This window comes from Euphorbia lathyris, chromosome 2, assembly GCF_963576675.1.
Source record: "Euphorbia lathyris chromosome 2, ddEupLath1.1, whole genome shotgun sequence".
NCBI lineage: Eukaryota > Viridiplantae > Streptophyta > Magnoliopsida > Malpighiales > Euphorbiaceae > Euphorbia > Euphorbia lathyris.
The window spans coordinates 25,920,723-25,946,920 of NC_088911.1; the positions used below are offsets into that span (position 1 = coordinate 25,920,723).

The 26,198-nt window shown below is 34.9% G+C and overlaps 3 protein-coding genes across 4 annotated transcripts; 1 reads left to right on the forward strand and 2 right to left on the reverse strand.

Moving 5' to 3' along the window:
- The first annotated feature begins 11,466 nt into the window (after positions 1 to 11,466).
- On the forward strand, positions 11,467 to 14,849 carry LOC136217448 (serine/arginine-rich splicing factor RS31-like). Of its 2 annotated transcripts, XM_066004046.1 has the most exons (6): positions 11,467 to 11,609; positions 11,694 to 11,831; positions 13,349 to 13,461; positions 13,586 to 13,815; positions 14,161 to 14,412; positions 14,599 to 14,849. In XM_066004046.1, the coding sequence occupies exons 2-6, from the start codon at positions 11,723 to 11,725 to the stop codon at positions 14,627 to 14,629; spliced, it is 735 nt and encodes a 244-aa protein (XP_065860118.1). In that variant the 5' UTR covers positions 11,467 to 11,609; positions 11,694 to 11,722; the 3' UTR covers positions 14,630 to 14,849. The 2 variants fall into 2 exon arrangements, with proteins under 2 accessions (XP_065860118.1, XP_065860117.1); XM_066004045.1 differs by lacking the exons at positions 11,467 to 11,609; positions 11,694 to 11,831 and adding an exon at positions 12,808 to 13,223.
- Positions 14,850 to 15,679: 830 nt separating this feature from the next.
- LOC136217450 (calcium-binding protein KIC) lies at positions 15,680 to 16,280 on the reverse strand. The gene has a single exon (XM_066004047.1). It carries the CDS (start codon positions 16,166 to 16,168, stop codon positions 15,803 to 15,805), a length of 366 nt encoding a protein of 121 aa, XP_065860119.1. The 5' UTR covers positions 16,169 to 16,280; the 3' UTR covers positions 15,680 to 15,802.
- A 1,977-nt stretch (positions 16,281 to 18,257) lies between these two features.
- On the reverse strand, positions 18,258 to 18,927 carry LOC136217451 (protein yippee-like At4g27745). Its single transcript, XM_066004048.1, has 2 exons — positions 18,713 to 18,927; positions 18,258 to 18,649 (listed from the first exon to the last, which is right to left on the reverse strand). Exons 1-2 carry the CDS (start codon positions 18,806 to 18,808, stop codon positions 18,419 to 18,421), a joined length of 327 nt encoding a protein of 108 aa, XP_065860120.1. The 5' UTR covers positions 18,809 to 18,927; the 3' UTR covers positions 18,258 to 18,418.
- Positions 18,928 to 26,198: the final 7,271 nt, after the last annotated feature.

Here is a 26,198-nt window from a genome sequence, read left to right on the forward strand (position 1 = left end):
TCTTGTTCCACCAGGAGTTAATATAGGTATTACCTGGGGAGTAATAGGCACAATTGCAGTAGAAGAACCAATTGGTTGCTCATTAGTAAAAAAAAATATATCTATAGAGAAGTAATGATAACGATTCAGAACAAAGGGCATACAATCTAGAGCATATTCTAATATACTTAAGAATATAGATAACAATTATTCAGAACATGAATTAGATTTTTTGACCCGAAGTAAAAATATAAATTTAGAACAATTGGCATAAAATATAGGACATATTGTAGAACATTTCAGAACATGCAGTACACCATTTTAGAACATAATGTTTATCATATCATAACTACATTTGCTCTACACATGCTAGAATATACAACATAACATTTTAGAACACATTATAAAATATTTCAAAATATAAGGTATACTATTTTAGAACATAAGGCTTATCATGTCATAACTATTTCTTCTAAACATTCTAGAACATACAACATAACAATTTAGAACATAGTACAAAACATTTCAGAACATGCGGTATACCATTTTAGAACATAAGACTTATCATGTCATAATATTTATTCTAAACATTCTTGAACATAGAGCATACCATTTTAGGACATATTATATAATATTTCGAAACATATAGTACACCCTTTTAGAACGTACATAATTTTTATTCAGAACATGAATTATATTTTTGAATTGAACATACATAATAGTTTTCAATAACAATTTAGAATAAGTGTCATAAAATATAGAACATATGCTACTACTATACTTTAGAATATAAATAATAGTTATTTAGAACAATAATTGGAAGATAATTACTTGATTCAATATTTGATGATGCAGAATCTTGCTCGATGTCATACAGAAGCAGATATTGCGATTCCATATGGTTAGGGCAGATTGTTAATCTGAACTATCTATAGAGATTATCTTGCTCTATCTCGACCACCCTAACGTCCGTCTTTGAACAGAAATAGAACGGAGGATGAGTAAAGGTTAATGCATTAAATATAAATTTAATAGTAATAAATCTTCCAGTTCTTTCAATCCAAATTCAATTTAAATGTAGGTTCGATTCTATATAAATTTCGGTCCAGTTCTTAAAGAAAAAAATCAGGGGGCGTTTGGTTCACAAGGAGTAAGAGAAAAGGAATCAAGAAAGGGAAATTAAAGGAAAGGAATAAGCATTCATACCCTTATGTGTTTGGATATGTTTAGGAAAGGGAATGCAATTCCACCTCATTCCCTTTGTGGATGTTTGGTTCAAATAGGGAATCAAAACTATTTTTTTTAACTTCATATATAATAAAAAAAAATCAACTCTTTTACTATAGTTTCCATAAAACGTGAAGTAACTTCATATATAATCCCAAACAATCCAAAACGTCACTCACTTGCTACCCTTATTGATAATAATATAAAGTTCATAAAAGTTAAAATTTAAACTTAACAAAGTTCATACAAATTAAAAAAAAACAAAAACAAAAGCCAAGAGTCTTCTAAGCATAATACTTCATCATCGGAAAGAGTTTAAGCATCTTCATTATCCTTTTCACCAAGAAAATCTTTGACAACAATTTTTATATATACATGTGCCTCTATTAATAAAATATAAGAATTAAAATCAAAAGATAATGAAATAGAGGAAACTGAAATAAAATTAATCAAAAAAAGCATAAACATTATATTTAAAAATAAAATAATTATTTTAAAATAATTAAAAATAAATATTAAAACTGAATAATACGATAAAAGAAAAAAATTTGGTCAAAATTATTTTTCAGGGTAAAAAGGTAAAAATAAATAAGTATAAAGATCAAAAGTGAAATTAATCTAGTGATAAAAAAATATAAATAAATAAATATAAGGATTAAACAAAAATAAAAAAAGTAAAATTTAGTCAAAAATATTTTTTGAGTGAAAAAATAAAAAACATATAACGAAAATAAAATTAATCCAAAGATAAAGAAATGTAAAAATAAAAAAAATATAAAGATCAAAATAAAAATAAAAAAATAAAATAGAAAGTAAAGTAGAATTTTATAAGGAGTGTAGTGGTTTGGTCTACTTCTAAATAATATATATATATATATATATATATATATATATATATATATATATATATATATATGGGCTTGATCTTAATGGTACCATTAACCATCTAGACTCTAAATGGAACCAAAATCTCAACCATTGATTTTGATCCAATGGTTTGATCATTTAATGCTAAAATCTGTAATTAATAGTCATAATAAATGACTTATCTTGTGAATTGCATTTTTCGCTCTCTTTGTAATTACTCCTTCTTTATTAGCCTTCATCTTCAATACAGATCAATCTGGAAAATACATCGGAGAATTCTTCGAAAAATTCATCGCGGTGGCTAGAAAATTCATCCTTGTCCCTCGATCGTTAATGGAATTTTCTTGCTGATTTCGACTAACAATTTGGTTTCGATTTCATTAATATTACTCGGTTAATTTCTAAATTGATGTTTGTGTTCCTCTTTACTTCATATATGGATTTATTTCTTAAGTTTCATTAAACTGTAATTTAGTTGGAGTTTCAATATCCATTATCGACAAGTGTTAAAGCTTCCATTGATTCAAGAATGAGATAGTTGTGTTTTATATATATTGATAGATTGTAAAGTGTTATTGATTTTAAATAAGAAATTTAAGAGGGTTGAATTCAACCTCCAGAAGATTCATTAAACACGTTGGAATGTTGCTCTGAACTCCAAATAACGTTTCATATTATTATTTTACATAAATCAGAAGAAAGCGTCTTCTTATGTGTATTTTTTCACCGCTCTATAATGTCTACAAAGTTTCTCACAAGTCTTTCTTATTTAAGTAGAAGTGCACATTAGTGAGCAAAAACGTAGTGTTTTGGGGTTTGGCTTAAGAGAAGGGATGCGTTCTATGTGGGCTGGTTTTGCATTTTGCAAAGATTAAATCAAAATGACATGTATTGTGGAACAAAAAACGTTTTCTAGAAAGACATCTATTGTGGAACGGAAGGAGTATACTGCTTCATTATATTCGATTATTTCTGATTTAAAAAAAAATATTAATCCGAGAATTTCTTATGCAAATGTTATAAAAAAAAAAGGACGAAAAAACAACCCTTTTCCTGTTTTGGTATTTTGGCTTCCAATGCAAGCATTAATTTGGAATAAAAAACAAATATAATTAAGAAAGCATTTTATTTAAAATCCAAGGATCGAACCTGGTCAAAGTTATTCAATGCACATCCTACCTAATCGTTTAACTACAATCATCTTCTATTGCTCTTCTCAATCGAAAAAACTAGTTAACTACGAAACGAAACCCTCCCTTCCACACATAGAATGCGGATTGCTCTTTCTCCATCCGAATTTCATCTTCCTCATTCCCCTTTTTTTTACCAACACGTGCATTTATTGTAGCTAATAAATTAGTTCCTTTATTCCCTTTTCACAAAATTTGATGCATATTGGGATCTACAAGTATCCTAATGCTTTTAAAGAGAATTAAAATAAGTATTTCATCTAAATTACTTGTGTGAATGATTTTTTTTTTAAATTTATTTTGTTGATAATTTTATCCTTATATCATTATTAAATCATGTTTTAACAAAATCATACTAGTACTCTATTTTTAACTGAAAATAAATAATCAAACTAAAAAAATATAATAAAGTTTTATTTCAAATAATGATAAAAGCATGTAGCATATAGTAGTTTTCATTTTATACAATGTATGTGGTTCAATTGTTATTTAAAAAATCCAGATCTAAAATAAATTACACATGCTAAAAATCCCTACTGATGCTTAAATCGAGATTCTAAATATTACGTCACGGTAAGTTAACAAATTACGTCACGTTACATATTGTAAGCTCATATTGATTGTTCGGATCCGACTGTTGTCGAGCTTAACATCTCACAAGAATTCCGTTTGAATCACAATGACTTATTTTGATAAAACTAAAATGTATTTATTCGAAAATAAATTACAATACGATTTGAAAATTTAATAAAAAAGACTAACTTGGACAATACCTTACTTGTGTTTGAAGCAACTCAACATTGATACAAGAAGCATTCTATCTAATATTGTTTGATTCGAGCTAAGAAACATATTGTAAGTTAATGAATTACGTTACGTTACGTATTGTAAGCTCGTGTCGATTGTTCAGTTCCCACTATTGTCGAGCTTAACATGACAGACGAATTCCGTTTGAATCACAATGAATTATTTTGATAAAAGTTCAATGTATTTATTCGAAAATAAATTCAATACGATTTGAAAATCTAATAAAAAAGACTGACTTGGACAAGACCTTACTTGTGTTTGAAGCAACTTAACATTGATACAAGAAGCATTCTATTTAATATTGTTTGATTTGAGATAAGAAACATATTGTAAGTTAACTAATTATGTTAAGTTACGTATTGTAAGCTCATGTCGATTGTTCGGATACCACTGTTGCCGAGCTTAACATCTCATAACAATTTTGTTTGAATCACAATGACTTATTTTGATAAAAGTCCAATACGATTTGAAAATCTAATAAAAAAGACTGACTTGGACACTTGTGTTTGAAGCAACTCAACATGTTGTATCATTCCATATAATTTCACACAAACCGAAGAAGTAAAATTATACAAGAAGCATTCTATCTAATATTGTTTTTTATTCGAGCTAAGAAACGTATTGTAAGCTAATGTTGATTGTTCGGATCCCACTGTTGTCGAGCTTAACATCTCAGATAATAAATTACTTCATTTTCACAAAATTTAATGCATATTGGGATCTACAAGTGTCCTGATGATTTTAAAGGGAATGAAAATAAGCATTTCATCCAAATTACTTGTGTGATTTTTTTTTTTTTTTTTGCTTTTTATAAAATTTATTTTGTTGATAATTTTGTCTTTACATCACTACTAAATCATGTTTTAACAAAATCATACTAGTACTATATTTTTAACTGGAAATAAATAATCAAACTATAAAATTACAAAGTTTTATTTCAAATAATGATAAACGTATAGTAATTTTTATTTTAAAGAATGTATGTGGTTCAATTGTTAAACAATCGAGCCTTTAAATATTACGTCACGGTAAGTTAACGAATTACGTTACATTACGTATTGTAAGCTCATGTCGATTGTTCGGGTCCCACTATTGTCGAGCTGAAAATTTACAGTATTCTATTTCAATTACAATAAATATTTTGCTAAAAGTGCAATGTAATTATTCGAAAATAAATTACGATACAATTTGAAAACATATGAAAGCGTTCTATTGTAATCCAAAAAAATTCATTTTCCAAATGCATAAACTTGATCACAACAAATAAAGATGTTTATTCCTAACATTAATTTTGAAAATCCAAAGGCAACACAAATAATGGCATGAATCTCAAAAAATCACAAAAACGGCTAACGATTTCCTAAGTAGTATTTGTAGAAGTGACTCTTCAGTTTCTTGTTTTTATATGTCCATGAAGAACACGTTTTCTTATTGCATTTATTAAATTTTTATTTATGTTATATTATTGTTATTTTTCAAGATGGTTCATGTATATATACTGCTTCATTATAATTCGATTATTTCTGATTTCAAAAAAAAAAATATTAAACCGAGAATTTCTTATGTAATTGTCATAAAAAAAAAGGAGGAAAAAACAACCCTTTTCCTCTTTGGTTTAATAGTTGTTCAATTTTCTAGGCGGTTTAGATATTAATATCATTTTGACTTCCAATGCAGGGGTTAATTTGGAATAGAATTTGAAAGGGTTTTTTTTTTCTCTATAAATAATCTTCCTTGTTCAAAATAATACAATGTATCCCTAACACTGAAGGTGAAAATCATTAACATAACATCTTCAAATGATTGTTCCATTATGGAAAAATCCATAGATAACGATAATTTTTCTCCATTTCTTTTCAAAGATGTTCCCATGCATATGAAACATTGATTGCAATCCCTTAACATTCATGTCCCTGCTGCTGGTCGAATGTTGGTATCCTACTGCCGTCAAGCCAGCACTTCTACTGACAATCCTCTCATCCGGAATGCCAATATCACAAACATCAGATGTTCCTTCGGCCGAAACACAAGTAGCGCCATACGTATCATGTCGAAAACGGGTATTCCTTCGGACAGTTTCTGTCCAAACATGATCAGTTGCAGGAGCATTTTATAGCACCCTAAAAACAGTTGCTCTTGCAGGTATCCGTTCTTGAACAAATGTAGGAGCCTCGATATTAATTGTCAGTTCTTTGCTGATATTGCGAGCAGAATCTATCATCTCCTGAGCACAAACACACATAGTTTCACTATCAACAAGGGCTATACTTCCAAGTTCCATCGATATACTAGGATTACCAGTCAGGGCCCTCCTAGGAACTTCAGTATATACCATATTCCATTCGGTTTGTAGTTCCGAATTCTCCAGCTCACATTCAGAGTCTTGCAGTGGTGCGTTATTTACAGCACATATAGGTTTGTGATCCATATCAAGAACGTCGCCATCTCTATCCAGTCCACGTACAAAGGTACTAAGGCTTGCTCTGTTGATGCTCATCCATTCTGCTGCACTCGCAGTTGTCCCGCCATAACCTACGAATGTACCTGTATTAATATCAGATAATTCAGAATGTGTTAGCATTTTTCGCCTAATACTCTCCTTCTTGCAAGCTTGAGCCACACTCCATTCTTCCATAAAAGCTAATGGTCGAGGCCGTAATCTCCCTAGGCCTGCGATACAACATCATCCATATTATGCTATTTCATGTTTGCCAGATCAGTGCCCATTTAAGCTCCATACACTCCTCCAAACAAAACTGGGATTAGTGCCCAATTTGGACGAAAAGAAAGTCCCCCTAGGGTAATATTTTGCTTTGAACATTCGACTAACCAACGTATGAGGTTCATCCAGCAATTTCCATCCTTGTTTCCCCAACAGTGCAATGTTAAACTCACGTAACTCTCATAAGCCAGACTACCTCCACTTTTACTCCCACACATGTGACTCCAACTCAGCCAGTGTATTTGTTTACTTCCATCCTCTTTCGTACCCTACTAGAAGAAATTCATCATCTTCTGTAGCTCATCACAGACAGCTTTGGGCAATAAAAAGGTGCTCATACAAAAAGTAGGTAGTGATTGAGCAACTAATTTTAGGAGGACTTCCTTCCCTGTAATAGATAAAAAGCGGACTGTCCTATTGTTCAAACGCTTTACCAGTTTCTCCTTCAGCAACCCAAAAGATAGAATGTTTAGACATACCAATTAGAGAGGGTATACCCAAATACCTGCCCGTATCAAGAGGGGCGTGAACCTGGAGGGTATCGCTTATGGCCACCATTAAATCTCCATTCACATTCAAGCTGAAGAAAATTCCCGAGTTACTCAAATTTATTACCTGTCCTGACACTTCCTCATATTCTACTAGTAGCTCCTTCATTTTGTTACACTCTTTTGTCGTTGCAGTGAAGAACAGAAAACTATCATATGTAAAGAAAAGGGGTGTGACACTAGGAGCTCCTAGACAGATGTGACATCCCTTAGTAGCACCTTCTCTCTCAGCCTTACTGATTAACTATGATAATACCTTAGCACATAACAAGAAAAGATACGAAGAGAGAGGATCTCCCTGTCGAAGCCCTCTACATGGGCTTAATGGTCCAACAATATCCGAGTTGATTACAAAAGAATATGAAATAGTGCTGACACATAACATAATCCAATTGACCCATTGAGCACAAAACCCATTCTACTCATGGTCTTCTTAAGGAAACCCCAGTCTACCCTATCGCATGCCTTGCTAATATCAATTTTCAGGGCAACTTCACCCTTGGCCCCTCTATTTTTCATTTTCATGTGGTGAATAATCTCAAATGCTACCTGCACACTATCAATTAGGGACCTACCAAGCACAAACGCTGATTGGCTCTCAGAAATAACCACAGGTAAAACTCGCTCTAGCTTATGAGCCAGGACCTTAGCAATTATCTTACATAGCACATTGCATAGTGATATAATTCTCAATTCAGACATTCTCATAGGGTTCTCATATTTGGGGATAAGTGTCACTATAGTATCATTTAAATGTGCATGGAATTCTCCCCGATTAAGCTAATCATTGCAAGCAACGTAAATGTCCCTACCAATTAGATACCAATAGTGTTGGAAAAAACATGGATTAAGGCCATCCGACCCGAGGGACTTATCAGGGTGCATCTGGTTGATTGCCAAAATGAATTCTTCAAATGTGAAAGCTTTAGCCAAATCATCGTTCATGGCAGCCGTGACAGTATCTGGTAGTACACTAACCGCCGCATAGTTGGATGTCCCATTACTTTGGAACAGTTGCTCGAAATATGACTTCACCACTTCCCCCATACCGAAAACATCAGACACCTCTATCCCGCCCCCATCAATCAAACTCGGTATCAAATTTACTTGTTTCCGTGCATTGACACTTGCATGGAAGAATTTCGAGTTCGAATCCCCATCCTTTAACCAAAATACTTTTGCCCGTTGATACCAATAGCTCTCGTTTGGCTCAAGTAATACATTCAGTTGTCGGCATGCCTTGAAGAAATTCTCAACTAACGCCGTAATTTCAAATATATTAATTTAATTTTTTTAACATAAATCGAATGATTAATTTATATGTGTATTGGAGAAGTAGTTTTCTAGGACTTGAAATTCAATACATTTTTTTTCCGTCTTAGTGAATAATAATAATAAATAATAGTTAGTGGAAATGGATGAGAATCAACATTTGATTAATACGGCGGTTTTCACTTGATTAGTGACTGGTTAAATGAATTTGGTCAGTCACTGTCAGATCTAGGTTTATTAGAGATCTAATAAGCCTAATAACCTATTTAGTTCAGTTGCTAGCTAATAACTGTTACTGTTGTAGTAAACTGTCTGGAGTTGCTGGCTGCTGTTTATTATTAACTGATTGATTATTAATGTTCGGTAAAATTGTAATTAGTGGTTGCTGTTAGTATGTAAAATGTATAGGGTAGATTAGACCTGGGCATGGGCCGGCGAGCTCGGCCGGCCGGCCCAGGCCCATGCCCATTTAGCCGGGTTTGGACACATAAAAATGCTATCAGGTCCGGTCCAAACCCGTATAAGCCCGCCAAAAACTGGGCGGGCTTGGGCTTTACTAATTTTACCTCAGACGGGCCCGGCGCAACCAGATATATATATAAATTATAAACTATATTATATAAATATAAATTATAATATATTTTATAAACATAGTGATAAATATAAATATAAATACTTCGAGAAAAAAAATTGATACTTCCAGTAAAAGAATTCATACTTTCACAGAAAAAAGAAAATGATGTGATCATTATTGTATGTTTTTTTGTTTAATTGCCTTTTGGATTTAATTAGTAAATTTATGACTTTAATTTTTTTTTTTAATATATAGATGGGTTTGGGCGGGCGGGCTTGGGATTCAGATCTTAGGCCCGAGCCCAACCCGAGCCCGAGTCCGACTAAATTTCTTACGGGCTAGTCTGGGCTTGGACTCATCAGGCTTTATTAAAAGCCCGACAGGTCCGTCCCGAGCCCAGCCCGAGCCCAGCCCATGCCCAGGTCTAGGATAGATAATTTATTAGTCCTTACATTTTTACTGAACATACTGTTTAGTCGTCATATATTAATAATATATTGTTTAGTTCTTAACTTTTGTTCTATTCGATGTTTAGACTCTTAAAGAGAGACTAAACTGTTTAATAATTCAAATATGTGAAGGACTAAACTATCGAACAGAACAACGATTAAGAATTAAACAATGTACTATTAAAATACAAGGACTAAATTGTGTATTAGGTAAAAATACAGGGACTAATAAATTATTTACCCAAATGTCTAATATGGGTATGCTTTAAATTAATCAACAAACAAATTATAAAAATAAAAATTGTAATACGCAAATTAATAAAAATAGTAAAAACAACTAAATAAAAATTAAAAATAATTATTTATTAAACGAAGTAAAACCTTATTGTTTCAGCAATAATATTATAGAAATATAAATAAATATTAAAAGACAAATGTGTTTTATGAAAATAAAAAAATATCAAATAAATACAAATAACTGTTCACGAAAAGCTCATTTTTTGAGCATTCCATGAAAAGCTCCAAAAAGCTGTTGTATTCATAAAAAAAATGTTAAATCCTGCTATTGGATAAACATAACCAAACACTATATTTCATGCGGTTTGGAGTAAAATGCTAAACGTTCATCCGAAAAGTTAAAACAAACACTTTCTAAATCTAACAATGACTGATCAGACGAGAACGTAATTGATTAATTAAGTTAAGCTGAAATTCCCAAAAGTATGAGAATTCAAATTCTATAGTAATTTTAGTTCAACCAAACAATAAGAGTCAATAGTTTTCATTCCCATTTCATAAGGGAAAAAATGACCCAACCAAACACTTTTTATTGTGTTGAAAAGTTTTAGAAACCACTATATTGTCCTTTTCAATGCTATTATATTGGATTGGATTGATGACCTTTAGTTACTTAGTAGACTTGTTGATATAACCTCTACGTATCAAATTGCTATTGAGAAATTGTTATTTTCTAACTTGAAACAACACATACAAAGTTTGACTAATAGCTTCGATTATTCCTATGGACGACAACGAGTAAAGTATTCGTGGATAATGTGAATTTTAAAATTTTTATCCATTTATTTTTTAATTATCCGTACCGATTCCATTACCATAAAATATATACTTTTTACATTTCATACGCATTCCATTTAATTCGCGGTACCCTTATCCATTAAGAATCAATATATAAAACAAAAATATTATAAATTTAATAAATCATCAATCTAAAAATTGTACAAATTGAATCTCAATCAATAAGAATAAAATAGCTTAATGGTATCATTCAATGGTTGAAGAACAAAAGGTTGATGTTTGAATCTCACATCTTACATCTTAAAATAGCTTAATGGTTTTGATTTCATACCCGTTTCATACCCTTTTATACAGAGTATAGATAGTTCTATTATAATTGGGTAATGTCAGGTATCTGCGAGTACAGTATCCGTTGTCATTCCTAATTATTCCACAGTTTTGATTATGGTCCAGAGCTAAAAAAAGCTTTTTTATAAACTTGAAGCATATGAAGTCATGGTTTTTATAAGGTTGAAACCGTAAAAAATATGTTTTTTTTTTTTTTTTTGGAAGAGGGAACCTATAAAAATATTAATGTTAATAAAATGGATCAATGTTTATAAAAGTTTATCAACGTTTATAAAATTCTACAAAAATCATTTGAAAAAACGTCTACAAAAAATTCACAAAATTTTGAAATCTAGAGAACTCACAAATAATCTCAAGCTTAGTCCATCTAATAGTGGACCTAATTGGGCTCGGATTTGAACGAACCTAACATACAAAATGGGTCAAGGTCAAGACAAGCTCTAAGACCGTGAATAGAACCGGGTCGGGTGTATAAAACATGACATGACACACTTTATCCCCCAACAATTCTTCCACCTCTAGGGTTCACCGCATAACCACAATCAGGCGAGGCGTGTCAAAGGTCTGAAATTGCGGTGTCGATTTGTTAAGGTATTATCTATTTTCCGATGAAGTATTATGAAATAGAAGATTCATCGTTTTTTTAACCCCCTATTTCTATGTTGCATGGTTTAGGTTTTGGAGGCGGCGATTCACTTGCAACCATGGCTCGTCCAGTTTTCGTTGGAAATTTTGAGTTCGAAACTCGCCAATCTGATTTGGAACGCCTGTTCAGCAAGTACGGAAGGGTGGACCGCGTCGACATGAAATCTGGTATATTTACTTTGAGAAACTTTTGACCTTTCATCTGTTTCATCTTACGATGTTGGGCTAAATTATTAGCCGATACCTTCAATTCGAATATCTCAGATGTTTTTTCCTCTTTCTCACGGACTATTAGTTCGAACCTGATGTGCGAACCACTAATGTAATTGAATGAAGTTCTATATGTTGATTATAATTGGTGTTGATCACCGACATTTTTATGTGGAACCATACCAAATATGTCTATCGTTTTGCTGAATTCGAGGGTTTTGTTCTCCATTTTTCTTTAAATGTCTCAATACTGTTGATGCTGCTTGTAATCTTATAGGGCAGCCACTGTGATATTCGGTGGAAGTGGTTGCATCTAATTCTCAATCCATACTTGATTGTGTAATATAGAAGTATGAGCCTTAGTTTGTGCTTAATGCATTGATGGAAAACGTGAATATGCTTTAAGCCTGTTCCATTCTGTTTGCTTTACATGTTCTTGTTCAAATGCCATAATCTCAAGCTAGCTTTAGTGTCCTTATTCTGATTGGTAACCTATTTTCATTTTTGTGCGCCTTGTGAAAAGTGAAACCTCCCTATTAGTCCCTTGTTGGAATTTTTACAACTGTTTCAAGTTATATGTTCAAACTTGGATATTAGATTTCTTGTTTGTTTTGGGTCTTTTTCTTTAATATTTTGACCAGAGCTGGCTCTGTTGCCCCTTGTGTCTTTTAGGTTTGTTTCAACCTGGGAATGTTGAGATCCTGTGGGGTTGTTAATTTTGTTTTTAGTGTCAGTCAATCTTCTTGACTCGAGAAAACTTCTTTATGAGAAGTTACATATTGTTGAAATCAGATATAAGGTACTTAAAGTGGTGGTTATATCTGATAAGAATGGCCGAGCAGAAATTAAAATGGCAGCTGCCAAATTGCAGTTCCTCTGGAGAACGCCACCATTTAAAGTGTTTGTTTTGACGCAGGAACTTCTAAGGAAAACTGAGCTTGTATCTGGGCTCGTCATCTTCTCTGCAAAACATTTGTATTGGCTTCGAAAATTTCTTGCTTGCCTGCTCTACATGAACTCACAGATGGAATCATCCTGCATTTCCTTCACTCAACCATCCGTCACTCACTCACTACACCGCCCAAAGTGCCATTTCACAAGAATGGTTTTGGCGGGATCTATCAATTTTTTATGTCATGCCTACTACTACTACTACTGATAATAGGGGGAATGAAATCTGTCTTGCCATGCCTTCCATATCTGAACTTGTGCTGTCTGAAGAAGCATGCTTATCATTGAATCTCAGATCTGAAACTTTGGATTTAAATTCTAAAATGCCAACATCTTGCTTTAGTTCATCATGCAACGCTTCTACATCCTTATGTGCATCAGCTCATCACGTATATGCAGGTTCTGTATAAGTTTGAAGCTCTTTCCTGGAAAAGAGATCTTGATTTGGCTGATGTATTGTAGTTGAGTGGCTGTGGTTTTAAGGTCATTTGTAATTCAATTCTCATTTGGTAATGTTATTGCAGGTTTTGCTTTTGTTTATTTTGAAGATGAACGTGATGCATCAGATGCCATACGGGGGCTTGACAACTCGCCATTTGGTTATGATAGACGGAGGTTGTCAGTGGAGTGGGCTAGGGTATGTTTGGAGGTTCCACTATGTGTGAAATAAATTCTTTTATAGTATTTAAGTTTGTGCTTCTGCTTGCTTGAGCGGTAATTTTGGGCTAAACTAACTTTGGTTCTTGGATTTCTTATTCTAGGGTGAACGTGGTCGACAACGTGATGGGTCCAAGTCATTGGCAAATCAAAGGCCTACTAAGACTCTTTTTGTAATTAATTTTGATCCAGCTCACACAAGGGTTGAGGATATAAAGAGGCATTTTGAACGGTATGGAGAGGTTCTTCATGTCAGAATTCGGAGGAACTTTGCATTTGTGCAATTTGAGACACAGGAGGATGCTACCAAAGCGCTCGAGTGTACACACATGAGGTTGCCAGATGTTTGATGCTATTTGGTTACACAATGCTGTATTTAGTTTTTGTCATATATTAGTATTAATTAGTCTTTTTAACTATAGCTTAAGGTTTTAATTCAAGTGGTTTCATGACATGGTATCATAGCCTCTTTGACCAAATGATCAAGGGTTCGATTCCTGGAAACCACATAGTCTGTGTTGTGCACACTTCAAGCCTAGTGGGCATTTGCGTGTGGGGTGTGTCGGATATTAATATTAATTGGGCCTTTAACTATCAACTTAAGCTTTTAGTTTAAGTGATTCCATGGCAGTTTTCAACCAATCACTTGTGGAAAATGACCATTTTTTTGTGTATGCAGCAAAATACTGGACAGGGTAGTCTCCGTGGAGTATGCTTTGAGGGATGATGGTGAGAGGGGAGACAAATATGATAGCCCTAGAAGAGGAAGTTATGCCAGGTCTCCAAGTCCCGTTTATCGCAAGCGGCCTAGTCCTGACTATGGTAAAGCTCGCAGCCCGGTGTATGATAGGTATGATGGCCCTGCATATGACAGACGTAGGAGTCCGGATTATGGCAGGGAGAGAAGTCCTGAATATGGCAGATACCGCAGGTAGTTATTTCAATATCAAGTGTCTTTCCACAATTAAGCTTTTATGTGTCCATGTTTGACTGATTTTTTCAGTCTCCTTTTTCTTAAAGGAAATATTTTCTTTTCGGAAAAATCATTCATTTGTTTTATCTTTCATCTAAATGAGCATTATGTATTGACCTTCAACTTTCTTGGTGTTTTTGACAGTCGATCACCGGTTAGAAGATCAAGGACATGAGAAAACAAGGGAGCAAATGTGCTGATTCATATGTGCAGTAGAGTACTTGGCTACTTAAAGAGATTTAGAATGATTGATATAGAAGCGTAGTAGAGTAATTTCTCCCTCATTGTATGTCGACCCACAGATTCCTTATGGATAGCCTACTTTCATGTATGAACCTGTAAAAGCTTGCGTGGTGATTTTCTAGTGTTTGTCAAAGATACATACTTTTGCTGTTGATTGGTCGTTTTACATTACTCTTCACAGAAACCGGGACTTGATGAGATGAAATTTTCCTTAAATCTTGCTACTGATGAGACCTCTCTACCTGTCCAGGATCGGTACTAACCATTCAGTTGGTGACATGTCAGCACCATTGCTGATGTGTCATTTCCTGAGTGGTCCAGGACCAGTTGGTTCCTGACCGCAGTAGAATTTCTTCACAAGGATTTTAGTGTCTTGTATTGACTTTTTGAGGGCATTGTTTCGTCTGGTAGCTTAGAGCATCTTCAATAGATTTTTAGTTAGTACTGTTATAGTTACTTTAAGTATTCTTATATTTATTAATAGTGAGAGAAGAGCGACTCTTTAATAATAAATTATTAATAAGAAATGAAATAAAAAGGGAACATGGATGTTTTTAAGTAGTAAGCAGTTTAAGTGTCTAAATATCGCAGTGATTTGATTCGATGGTACCAAGTGTGTAAATACCATAGTTAAATACAGTGATCATACAATAGCTAAACATATTGATCGTACAGAAAAACAACCAGTCAAAAATTTATTGTTTTCATTGAATCTTTGTGTTAGTTTTATAATTGTTACTGTAGCTCAATCTCGTTTTGCTATGACAAGTGTGTCATGCGTCCAACCACAAGGACTCTTTGTGCCAAAGTGCGTCATGTGCTTTTAATAATTATAGAAAATGCTGAAGACCTTTGCTGACCAATCGAGGTGAATCACTGCCAAATGAATCACTGCCAAATCATGTTCTAAAATCTTGAATTTTAGATAAAAAAACTTGCTAAAATCCGTGTTTTTTCGATGAAAAAAAGAGAATTTTATACATTTAGCTGGTAAATCTTGATTTATGTGGTGCATAACTTGTTTGAAAATAGGACAAATATACACACATACATGCTATTGAAAAATAGCATTAAAGATACAATAATTAAGTAAAAATAAAGAGAATTAATGAGAGGGTTTAGCGAACTCTTGTTGAAGTGCCATATCAAGCCATCCTTCAGCATCATCCATAATTCCAGGGCTTAGTCTGACCATTAAGATGCAAAATTCCCTTTGATCAAGTGCTCCATCACCATCAAGATCTCCTTCCCTAACCATCTCTTCCGATTCGTCTTTGCTCATCCCCTCCATTCCTAGAAGTGCCGAATTTCTCCTCAGACTTTCCGACGTGATCAACCCTTTTTCCGGGTCTGCCAGAAGCTGAAATCCGCAACATAATTCTGACATAAAGGCATCGACGTTAAGCTTCTCCGCCATCACTGGTAACAAATCCTCAAACTCAGTATTAGTGCTTCTTTGACCTTTCTCCATATGAACAAACTCTCTGCTTTTAAGTGTAGATTTATATGTGCTTTAAGGTGTTGAAGCTAGAAAGCATATATATAGGGGTTTGAGAAGACAATGAGAATAGGAAGTTATATGTCTTTCATTGGAATTTTATGGTCCAAAAATATCTGGACAGTTGTTATTTGATAAATGGATGGATGGTCTGATTTGAATGATTTAGGATAATTGGAGTATCGTAGTGTTAAAAACACGTTGGAATTGGAATTAATTTTAGATTAATATTATTCGAAAATGAATGGTTCCTACTTTGATACCTTCTAGGAAGGTGCCTATGTGAGTAAGTTTTCTCTTTGTATGTCCCATCTCTATTTCGGATTTCTATCCCTCATTCTGCCGTCCACTTATTTTGGAAGTTTTCCAATAAAATCTATTCATTTTGAATAACTTTTGTTCAGTACTGTTTGGTAAATAGCTGTTAGCGGTGTGAATTATCTTTTTGATTAATTGATTTGTTTGCTAGCTGATTGTGTAAACTTGTTTGATAAAACTTAGACAATTGTTATTAACTGTTATTATAAATTACAAATAAGAATATAGTAAAACATTAATTTGGGGTTAAATGGTACTCCATCCGTTCCTTTAAGTATGTCATTTTAGTAAATTAGTTTTTTCTCCAAATATAAGTTATTATAGGATTCCAATAACTTTTAGTTTTGTTTTTTAGTTCAAATATTAATTTTTTTTTATTGTTACATGTGTTTTTTAATATTCCAATGCCTATTCCCCAATAGTGACGAGTTAACCAATATATATATTAATGGCCTAACCCCTTCTCAGCCCCTTAAACTTGTAACTTTTTTTCATTTAGCCACCTAAATTTAGAGTGTTCCCATTTAGCCACTTAAACTCAACAAATGAGACACCTTTAGCCCTTATAAGCCTACATGGCACTTACGTGTCACTTGTTGTCTTTCCAGCTCCTTAAACTTGTAACTTTTTTTTCATTTAGCCACTATAACGGTAAAATTTCATCACTTAAAGTATCACGAAAACCCTCAAATCCGGAAAGATTGTTTTATGGATGTCCAAATTATGGGGTTAGTTGTTTAATAACTTAATTGGTTATGATAAATTAATAACTGCATTTGACGAATTGCTAATTTTTTAAATTTTGATTTGAAAAAAGAGGCCAAAAAAGTTACAATATTTGAGTTTAAGTGGCTAAATGGGAAGACCTAAAGTTAAAGTGGCTAAATGAAAAAAAGTTACAAGTTTAAGGGGCTGAGAAGGGGTTAGGCCTTGAGTTTAAATGGCTAAATGGGAAGATCTAAAGTTAAAGTGGCTAAATGAAAAAAAGTTACAAGTTTAAGGGGCTGGGAAGGGGTTAGGCCTATATTAATTTGTATGGAATACCCTAGAATGACTTATATAAGGGAATGAGATGGCAACGGGTAGGGTACCCACGGGTAATGTCATTCTCAAACCCTTACTCTTTTATTTTTTAATTACCTATACCGTCTCATTATCCTATCGAGTATATTTTTTGCATCCCATACCCGTCCTATTTAATTCGCGGGTACCCGCGAGTACCATTACCCGTTAAAAATCAATAAATAAAACAAAAATATTACAAATTTAATAAACTATAAATTTAATAAATCATCTATCTAAATATTGAACAAATTGAACCTTAATTAACAAGAATAAAGTAGCTTAATGGTATCACTCAGTTATTGAAAAATAAAAGGTTGGGGTTCAAATCTCACGTCTTACATCTAGAAAACAATGATATTTTAATATATTTTTTTATGACGGGTAACTGGTACCGGGTACTCTAGTAGTCTCATTAGGGTCAGGTAATACTGAATAGAGAGAGTAGTAATTAGGGGTAAAAATATCCTTAAAAAATTGAGTAAGCCAAAATTAATTTTTTGAAACTTATTTCAAATATCTCTTCACCAATCGTCCAAGGTTTGATTTCAAAGAAGCTATTTACAAAATAAAAGTTTGAAGTGGTTTTGAATAATATATATATATTTTTTTTTTGACATCTGTTTTTTAATGAACTGAATGAGTATCATGAATCATATGTGTGTTTGCTTTAATTGGTATAAAAAGCCAAAATAAACATGAATAATTTAGCTAAAAAGAAAACAATAAATGGGCATGATTGCTTGCTTTATCTATACATTGACATGAGATTATTAGGAAGCTACCTGGAAACTTCTATTTGCATCATCACAATCCATTTTGATTGAAACATTAAGATTAAGATTAAGATGATGAATATTTCACAATCTTAAATTTTTCAAATACAAATTTGCCTTCCTTATACTTCTGAGCTTCTTCATAAGCTTTTTCATATTTCCATCCCAGCAACTCCCCACAGTCGCCGCAGAAAACATCCGCCACCGTGTGAAGTCCGGTGATCAACCGCCGATCCTCTTTCTTCCCCACTACAATGTTCATAGCATGGGAGAATAAAAACGCCCTGCCTTTGCTTGCCTACCATACCAAATTTAATCAGAATATAATTAATATAAATAAGTAAATTAAAAATGAGCTCACCTGGAAAGATTTAGAAACGATATCATCATGACGAGAAACAAAGTTGCTGCAGTTATGGCAGCTGTATAGACATGGTGGTCCAATTGAATCCGCCATTAATGGATTACTGCTTCAAAATAGAGGTTAGTCTTCTTAATCATTGAGTGAATAAGATTCTAAATAAGAAAAAGTATAAATTAATGGAGTTTGATAATGATTGTATATTAATTAAGACCAAGTTAGAGAAAAGAGAAATCAAAAGAAGGAGAAGACAGTGACTTGCCAACTCTATTGATGATTTAATTAAGGGATAATTACTAATCTGACTCAATCAAGGACCCCAATTTACATATCTAACCCACCTTGTCTCAAAGTTACCAAATTAGACACTTTCACCCATTTTGGACAAAACTAACCTTAGTTCTATTCGATCAATCGATCGATCTACTCCTTCTTTTCTTCTTCTTCTTCTTCTTCTAACCTTAGTTCCATTTTGGACCAAATTGTCGCATTTTGTCGCAAATGCGACAAGAGTTGTCGCATTTGCTACGAAATGCGACAACTCTTGTCGCATTTGTGACGAAATGCGACAACTCTTGTCGCATTTGTGACGAAATGCGACAATTTCGTCACAAATGCGACAATAATGGAGAAAAATGGAAAAAAATTATGGAGAATAGAGGAAATTAAAACGATACCATTACAGATGAAGAAAGAGGCAAAACCAACGAGAAAAGCAAGCGTATAAGCTAAAAATATACCATTTGTACGGGAAATTGAACATAATATGTAAATCGCTAACGATTGGTATCAAAAATTGAAGAAGATGAACCGAAGAAGTTGAAATGGAGAAGAAGAAGAACAACAAGAAGAAGAAGAAGAAGAAGCGGAAGAAGAAGAAGAAGAAGAAGAAGATCGATCGATTGATCGAATAGAACTAAGGTTAGTTTTGTCCAAAATGGGTGAAAGTGTCTAATTTGGTAACTTTGAGGCAAGGTGTGCTAGATATGTAAATTGGGGTCCTTGATTGGGTCAGATTAGTAATTATCCCTTTAATTAATATCAACTTGATCGTTAATTAATTGTTTTAGGGACTAATTAAATCTTCTTTATATAGTAGCTAGAGATAATAATTGAAGAATGCGTAGCCATTAATGGAGTGTTCCGGAAGAAATAAAAGAAAAAGGAAGAAGATACTTTTATAACGCGTCCGTACCCTGCGGCTAGGGTTTTTCGGTGTACCCTAACTTGGGGTTGAAGGTTCTCATAATTCCTCTCCTTAATCGATCAAGTAATCCCTACCGATTCCCCATACTGTTTTCGTCCAGCAAAACCCCAATCACAGACCCTATTTTTGCGATATCGGTATGGAATCCCTTTCCCATGACTGCTTGAACTTATCGCTGGAGGAAGAAGATGCCGCCCCCGTTGTTATCGCAACGACAGACAACAACATATCATATGATCTCCGCTGGAGTTGTATAGGTAGCTTCATAACAAACCGAACGATCAACGCGGAAGGTATGAAAATTACACTCTCTAAATTATGGAAGCCTGCAGGAGGAATTTCTATAGTCGAACTTGAAGAAGGAAGGTTCCTGTTTCAATTTAACCATATTTTTGATCTAAATGTTGTACTCAATGGTGGACCATGGTCCTTCGAGAACAGACTCTTGATTCTGAAGAGAGTAGAACGTCAAGAAGATTTCTACAAGATTCCGCTGCATGAAACCCCATTTTCGGTCTGAGAAAACAGCTGTTGTTTGTGGTTCGTATATAGGGACTCTCATCCGGACAGATCCTAGGGATTATACGGAACAGTTCAAAGGCTATCTGCGTGTTCAGGTCTCTCTGGATACCCGCAAAGCATTGAAACGTCGTATGAAACTTGGGACAGCAGGTTCTAATTGGGTTTGGATTAACTTCAAGTACGAAAGGCTTCCGCACTTCTGTTTTTTCTGTGGGTTAATCGGACATGTTGAAAGGGACTGTGTAAGCTTTAGAGCCCTTCATGACCCGGATCATCCAATGCTATACGGCGCCTTCCTCAGAGCGGCACCTAGACGAATGGTACAGAATTCCTCTCCATGGCTCAACTCAACCCCTTTGCTACTACATCAGACAAGTGCAGAAACATCTCAACAACAGGTGAATCCCCTTAAGCAAAGAGCCCTCGAAGTAAACGAGTTTATCACATAGGAGGAGAAGGAGATTCGAACCCTCACAAATGTAAAAAGGAAGAGAAGCTCTAAGTCTGATTCAAAGTCCGCCCCTATGGACGACATTGTGAATGAAATAGAGATATCGGTAGGTTCCACAGAAGGAGCCAGCCGGAAGCTATGACATGTTTAACCTGGAACTGTCGAGGAGTGGGCAACCTCGAGACAGTACGAGAGCTCAAGGAGCTCGTTCTAGTCCATAAACCAGCTATTATCTTCCTCATGGAGACGATGGTTGGAGAAAGTTCTATTTTAAACGTAAAGAGGTCTATCGGGTTCGAAAAACACTTTATAGCTAGTAATGAGCGAAGAGGGGGCGGAGTGGTTTTGTTCTGGAATAATGAGACTACGGTAAACCTACTGAAATTCAGTTACAATTTTATTGATGTTCGTATTTCAGGTGGAGGTAGTTCAGATTGGCGTTTCACTGGATTCTATGGCTTCCCAGAACGTGGAAGAAGAGCTTTATCGTGGAGGTGTCTCAAAGACCTCTACAGATTATCTAACCTACCCTGGTTAGTGATGGGAGATTTCAACGATATGTTGTTCTCATTTGAAAAAAGGGGGGGCCGGAATCACCCGAATCAACTTCTGTCAGGTTTTAACGAAACGCTAACTCATTGTGAATTATCAGAAGTGCAGATGACAGGATATCCTTTCACTTGGGTTAGACAAAGAAGAGGAGAAATTTCAGTTGAGGAAAAGTTAGACAGAGGGGTTGGAAATCAGCTATGGCATGAGATTTTCCCGACAGCGAGCATACAGAATGTTGTTACTACCCAGTCCGATCACTCTGCACTCATTCTCACAACCAGTGCGACAACGGTTCCGAGGCCTGGTTAGTTTCGTTATGAAAATGCATGGGGCTCTGAGGAAGACTGCTACCGAATCATCACGCATACTTGGTCTGATAACAATGATTCTCAATTTCTGTTCAGATTACAGCAATGCCGACAAAGGGTAGAAGAGTGGGGGAATAGGTTCAAAAAGAGGTTCCGAGGCCGAACAAAACGTTTACACAGCAGGTTAGAAACTTTACGACGGAATCCGGATACGGAGGAATATCCGAGGGTTCGGCGTGAATTGGTAACAGCAAGAAACGAACAGGAGTCCTACTGGCGTCAAAGGGCAAAAGTTCAATGGCTCAAGGAGGGGGACTGTAATTCCCATTTTTTCACTTTGACGGATTGAAAGACGAATCAGGGGTGATTCACACCTGGCAGACGGGACTGGCTGCTAGTATACAGAACCATTACGTGGATATCTTTAATTCTCAAGGAAGTATGGGCCTCCATATCATTGATTCAATCCCAAACCGAGTTCCGGAGGGGCTGAAACGACAGCTAAGTCGTGCTTATACCGTCGAGGAAGTAAAGAAGGCCGTTTTCGAGATGCATCCGGATAAGTCCCCGGGGCCCGATGGATTAAATCTGGGTTTTTACCAACAACATTGGCAAGTTCTAGGGGAGGACATAGCCACATATTGCATTGAGTGTCTAAATTCTGGAACCATCCCTGCTTTGCTTAACCGTACAAATCTTGTGCTCATCCCAAAGAAGAAGCAACCGACGAGCATCTCGGACCTTAGACCTATCGCCCTCTGCAATGTCATTGTCAAAATTATGACGAAAGTCATAGCCAACAGACTAAAAGGTATCATGAATCATATTATCTCTGCAAATCAAAGTGTGTTTATCCCAAAACGCTCCATAATGGATAATATTATGATTTCATATGAGGTTGGTCATGCACTCAAATTGGGGAAATGAGGTAAGAAGGGATACGCTGCTTTGAAAATTGATATGTCAAAAGCTTACGACAGGGTTGAGTTGGCCTTTCTACATGCCATTATGGTTCAGTTTGACTTCCTTAGTCAGTTCATCGAACTTGTGATGAGTTGTGTATCATCTGTTGAGTATCAAATTCTTAACCACCACAATGCTGAATTCCCAGTTTTCAAGCCATCTAGAGGGTTACGGCAAGGTGATCCTATCTCACCGTATCTGTTTATACTTTGCACCGAGGGGCTCTCAGCGTTACTATAGAAAGCCGAGGTTGACGGAAAATTACACGGCTGCATGATTAGTTGAGGCGCACCAATTGTAACCTATCTCCTATTTGCGGATGATAGTTACTTTTTCTTCCGAGCATCGGTTGAGGAAGCTATGGTAATACAGGAGATATTTCGACAGTATGAATCAGCCTCGGTTCAGAAAATAAACATCCACAAATCAAAAATCTCATTTAGCGCGAAAGTTCCTCAAGAAAGGAGGTTAGAGCGAGCGACATTGCTACAGGTAGAAACAGCCTCTCAGTAGGACTGCTACCTTGGTCTCCCATCTGCTGTTGGGTGTAATAAGACGGCTTCCTTCCGGTATATTGTAGACCGAATGGTTAGAAGAGTTCGAGGATGGAAGAACAGGCAGTTATCGCAAAGCGGCAAGGAGATTTTGATAAAAGTGGTAGCACAATCTCTTCCATCATATGTTTTTCAGGTATTCCTCCTGCCGTAGGCAATCTGCAAAAAGCTAGAAACCATACTGAATGCTTACTAGTGGGGTAGGCCTGGGAGTCCTTGTGTACAAGAAAAGAATGGGGAGGGCTTAACTTTAGACATTTCCACGAGTTTAATTTGGCGTTTCTAGGCAAGCAAGCGTGGAAATTTATGAACCAACCTCTCTCGTTGGTCAGCCGTCTGTTTAAAGCACGTTATTTCCCCAGGTCCGATTTATCTGGGCTAGTATTGTCCAGACGCAGCAGCTGATGAGAAAGGAGGTGATATCGCGTATCGGAAACGGACAAAGTACTCGTATTTGGGGGGACAGATGGATTGACTCAGAATCGGGGATGCCGGTTATGCTCCAGCCTGGTTCAGATCAGATTATGACAGTTGATAGATTGATCAAAGACGGAGAATGGAATGATGAGTTACTCACAGACCTTTTCATATTAGAGGATAGACAATCTATTCTTCAGATTCCTATTTCTAATTGCGGAAGAGAGGACCAATTATGTTGGAGGAGGGATAAGAAAGGAATATACAACGTTAAAACGGCTTACTACTCTTTATCCGAGGCATTTCCCAAACCACCGGACTCGGTGTGTAATGCCCCTTGGAGTAAGCTTTGGCAATTGAATTGTCCTCCGAAGGTGAAAAACTTCCTGTGGCGAGATACATGGAATATAATTCCAACCAAGGTAACTCTTTACAATCGCCGTGTTGAAATTGATATCAGGTGCCCGTTTTGTCAGAACCACGTGGAAACAATACTTCATATTCTTTTCCATTGTCCGATTCTGGCGCGTGTTTGGCAAGTTCCGTTTATGCTTAATCTCAGAAATCCAGAACACGTTGACACGACAAATTGGTGGTGCGAGGTATTGAATAACAGCAGTCACGAAAACGCAGGTCAGTGGGCAGCAGTAATGTGGTTTTTATGGACCTGTCGTAATAATTGGCTTTGGAACAGAATCCGCACCCCCCCGGAACAGATATTCAAGCGTGCTACGGAGATATGGGAAGCATGGAGAGCAGCGAACAGCAGAGCTGATAGCAGTTCCAGCCCGGGAAATCATCGAATAACTGATCGATGGATCAGTCCAATATCAGGGGTAAAAGTTAACTTTGATGCGGCGGTTAGCAGTGCCGGGTATATCGGTGTTGGAGCTAGCATACGGGATAGGGAAGGAAGATTTATAGCAGGGAGATATAGACGTGTAATGGGTTTATATCCTCCATCAGTAGCGGAAGCCATCTCGTGTAGAGAAGCGCTTAGTTGGATCAAAGACAGAGGGGAAGTGGAAGTATGTGTGGAAGGGGATGCGCAGATAGTTATTCAGGTGTTGCTTCAGGATTCCGGTGAAGATAATTCTCATCTTGGTTTAGTTCTCTCTGACTGTCGTGAGTTAGCAAGCTCAATCCCGAGTAGCTCTTTCCGTTTTGTGCGTAGATCAGCTAATCAGGTTGCGCATGAAATAGCTAGACTAGGATTGTCAAGCACAGTAGTGATAGTAACCAACTTACCCCAATTTCGATTGTAAGCCTTTTGGCTATTGATTCTTAGCATTAATTCAATTCATTTATTCATTAAAAAAAAGGAAGAAATTTACATACCAATTTCGATTATGTCGATCCAAATTTACATATCAAATTTAGGGTTTATTAGTATTATTTTAGATAATTTGTAAATATTATTTTAAATTCTTATTTAATTTTGAATTTGAGAGTGGATAGATAGAACTATCTATCTTTATCTAAACCTTTTCTTTATAAAAAAAACAAGTTAATTATGTTTAACTAATTAAAGCAATATTTTTATAAAGGTTAAAGTGCAAAAATACCCCTAACGTTTTGAGCCATGAGCAATTTTACCCTTAACGTCTAAAATGGTGCAATTTTACCTCTAACATTGGAAGCCAAAAGCAATTTTACCCCTAACGTTGATAAATTGGATCAATTTCAGACACTATTATAAAACACAGATATTTTTGTTTATTATTCTGCACCAATTGCATAATAATTCGTTCTAAAAAAAGGATTTCATGTTTTTTATAATTTAATAATAGAATTTGAGATTAATATTTATAAATTCGGTAGATTTTTTGAATTTTTTTTTGTCTAATCCGTACAAAAAGACAGTATATTTTTTTGTTTTTTTTATATTTTTTTCACATCCTCACAAATGTTTGTGATTTGTTACTGATAAAGTGACACAAATATGAAGTGTAGATAACAAGATCCATGACCGAGAAGACAATTTGATGAATTATTTCTCAAATTAACCCAATTTATTAACGTTAGGGGTAAAATTGCTATTGGCTTCTAACGTTAGGGGTAAAATTGCACCATTTTAGACGTTAGGGGTAAAATTGCTCCTGGCCCAAAACATTAGGGGTATTTTTGCACCTTAACCCTTTTTATAAACAGCATTAAACTCTATGCCATACTAAGCCTGAATGACCACAAAAAAAATACTTAGATTGTGTTTCACTATTTGTTACTATTAGTAGATTATATTAACTGTTAACTGATTATCTTTTTTTAGTTAGTTAATTTGATTAATTGATTTGACTAGCCAATTGTGTAAATTTATTTGATAAAATTTGATTGATTGCTAATAACGGTTTGTATAAAATAAAAAATAAAAACATAATAAAACCTTTATTTGCATTTAAATGATAATAATTAAGGATAAAAATATTATTTAAAAGAGATTTAATTAGTCAAAATTTTTAAAATGGCTCAAACCTCTAATTTTAGGGAGTGTTTTGTTAGGTAAACTTATATT

Excerpts from the sequence above, each read along its gene's own strand:
- LOC136217448 (XM_066004045.1), top strand. The coding sequence starts at position 13,010 with ATGCCTACTACTACTACTACTGATAATAGGGGGAATGAAATCTGTCTT. Across the intron at positions 13,462-13,585 it reads TGTCAGTGGAGTGGGCTAGG|GGTGAACGTGGTCGACAACG; the intron begins GTATGTTTGGAG and ends TTCTTATTCTAG. Across the intron at positions 13,816-14,160 it reads CTCGAGTGTACACACATGAG|CAAAATACTGGACAGGGTAG; the intron begins GTTGCCAGATGT and ends TTGTGTATGCAG.
- LOC136217450 (XM_066004047.1), bottom strand. The coding sequence starts at position 16,168 with ATGGAGAAAGGTCAAAGAAGCACTAATACTGAGTTTGAGGATTTGTTA.
- LOC136217451 (XM_066004048.1), bottom strand. The coding sequence starts at position 18,808 with ATGGCGGATTCAATTGGACCACCATGTCTATACAGCTGCCATAACTGC. Across the intron at positions 18,650-18,712 it reads TCGTTTCTAAATCTTTCCAG|GCAAGCAAAGGCAGGGCGTT; the intron begins GTGAGCTCATTT and ends TTGGTATGGTAG.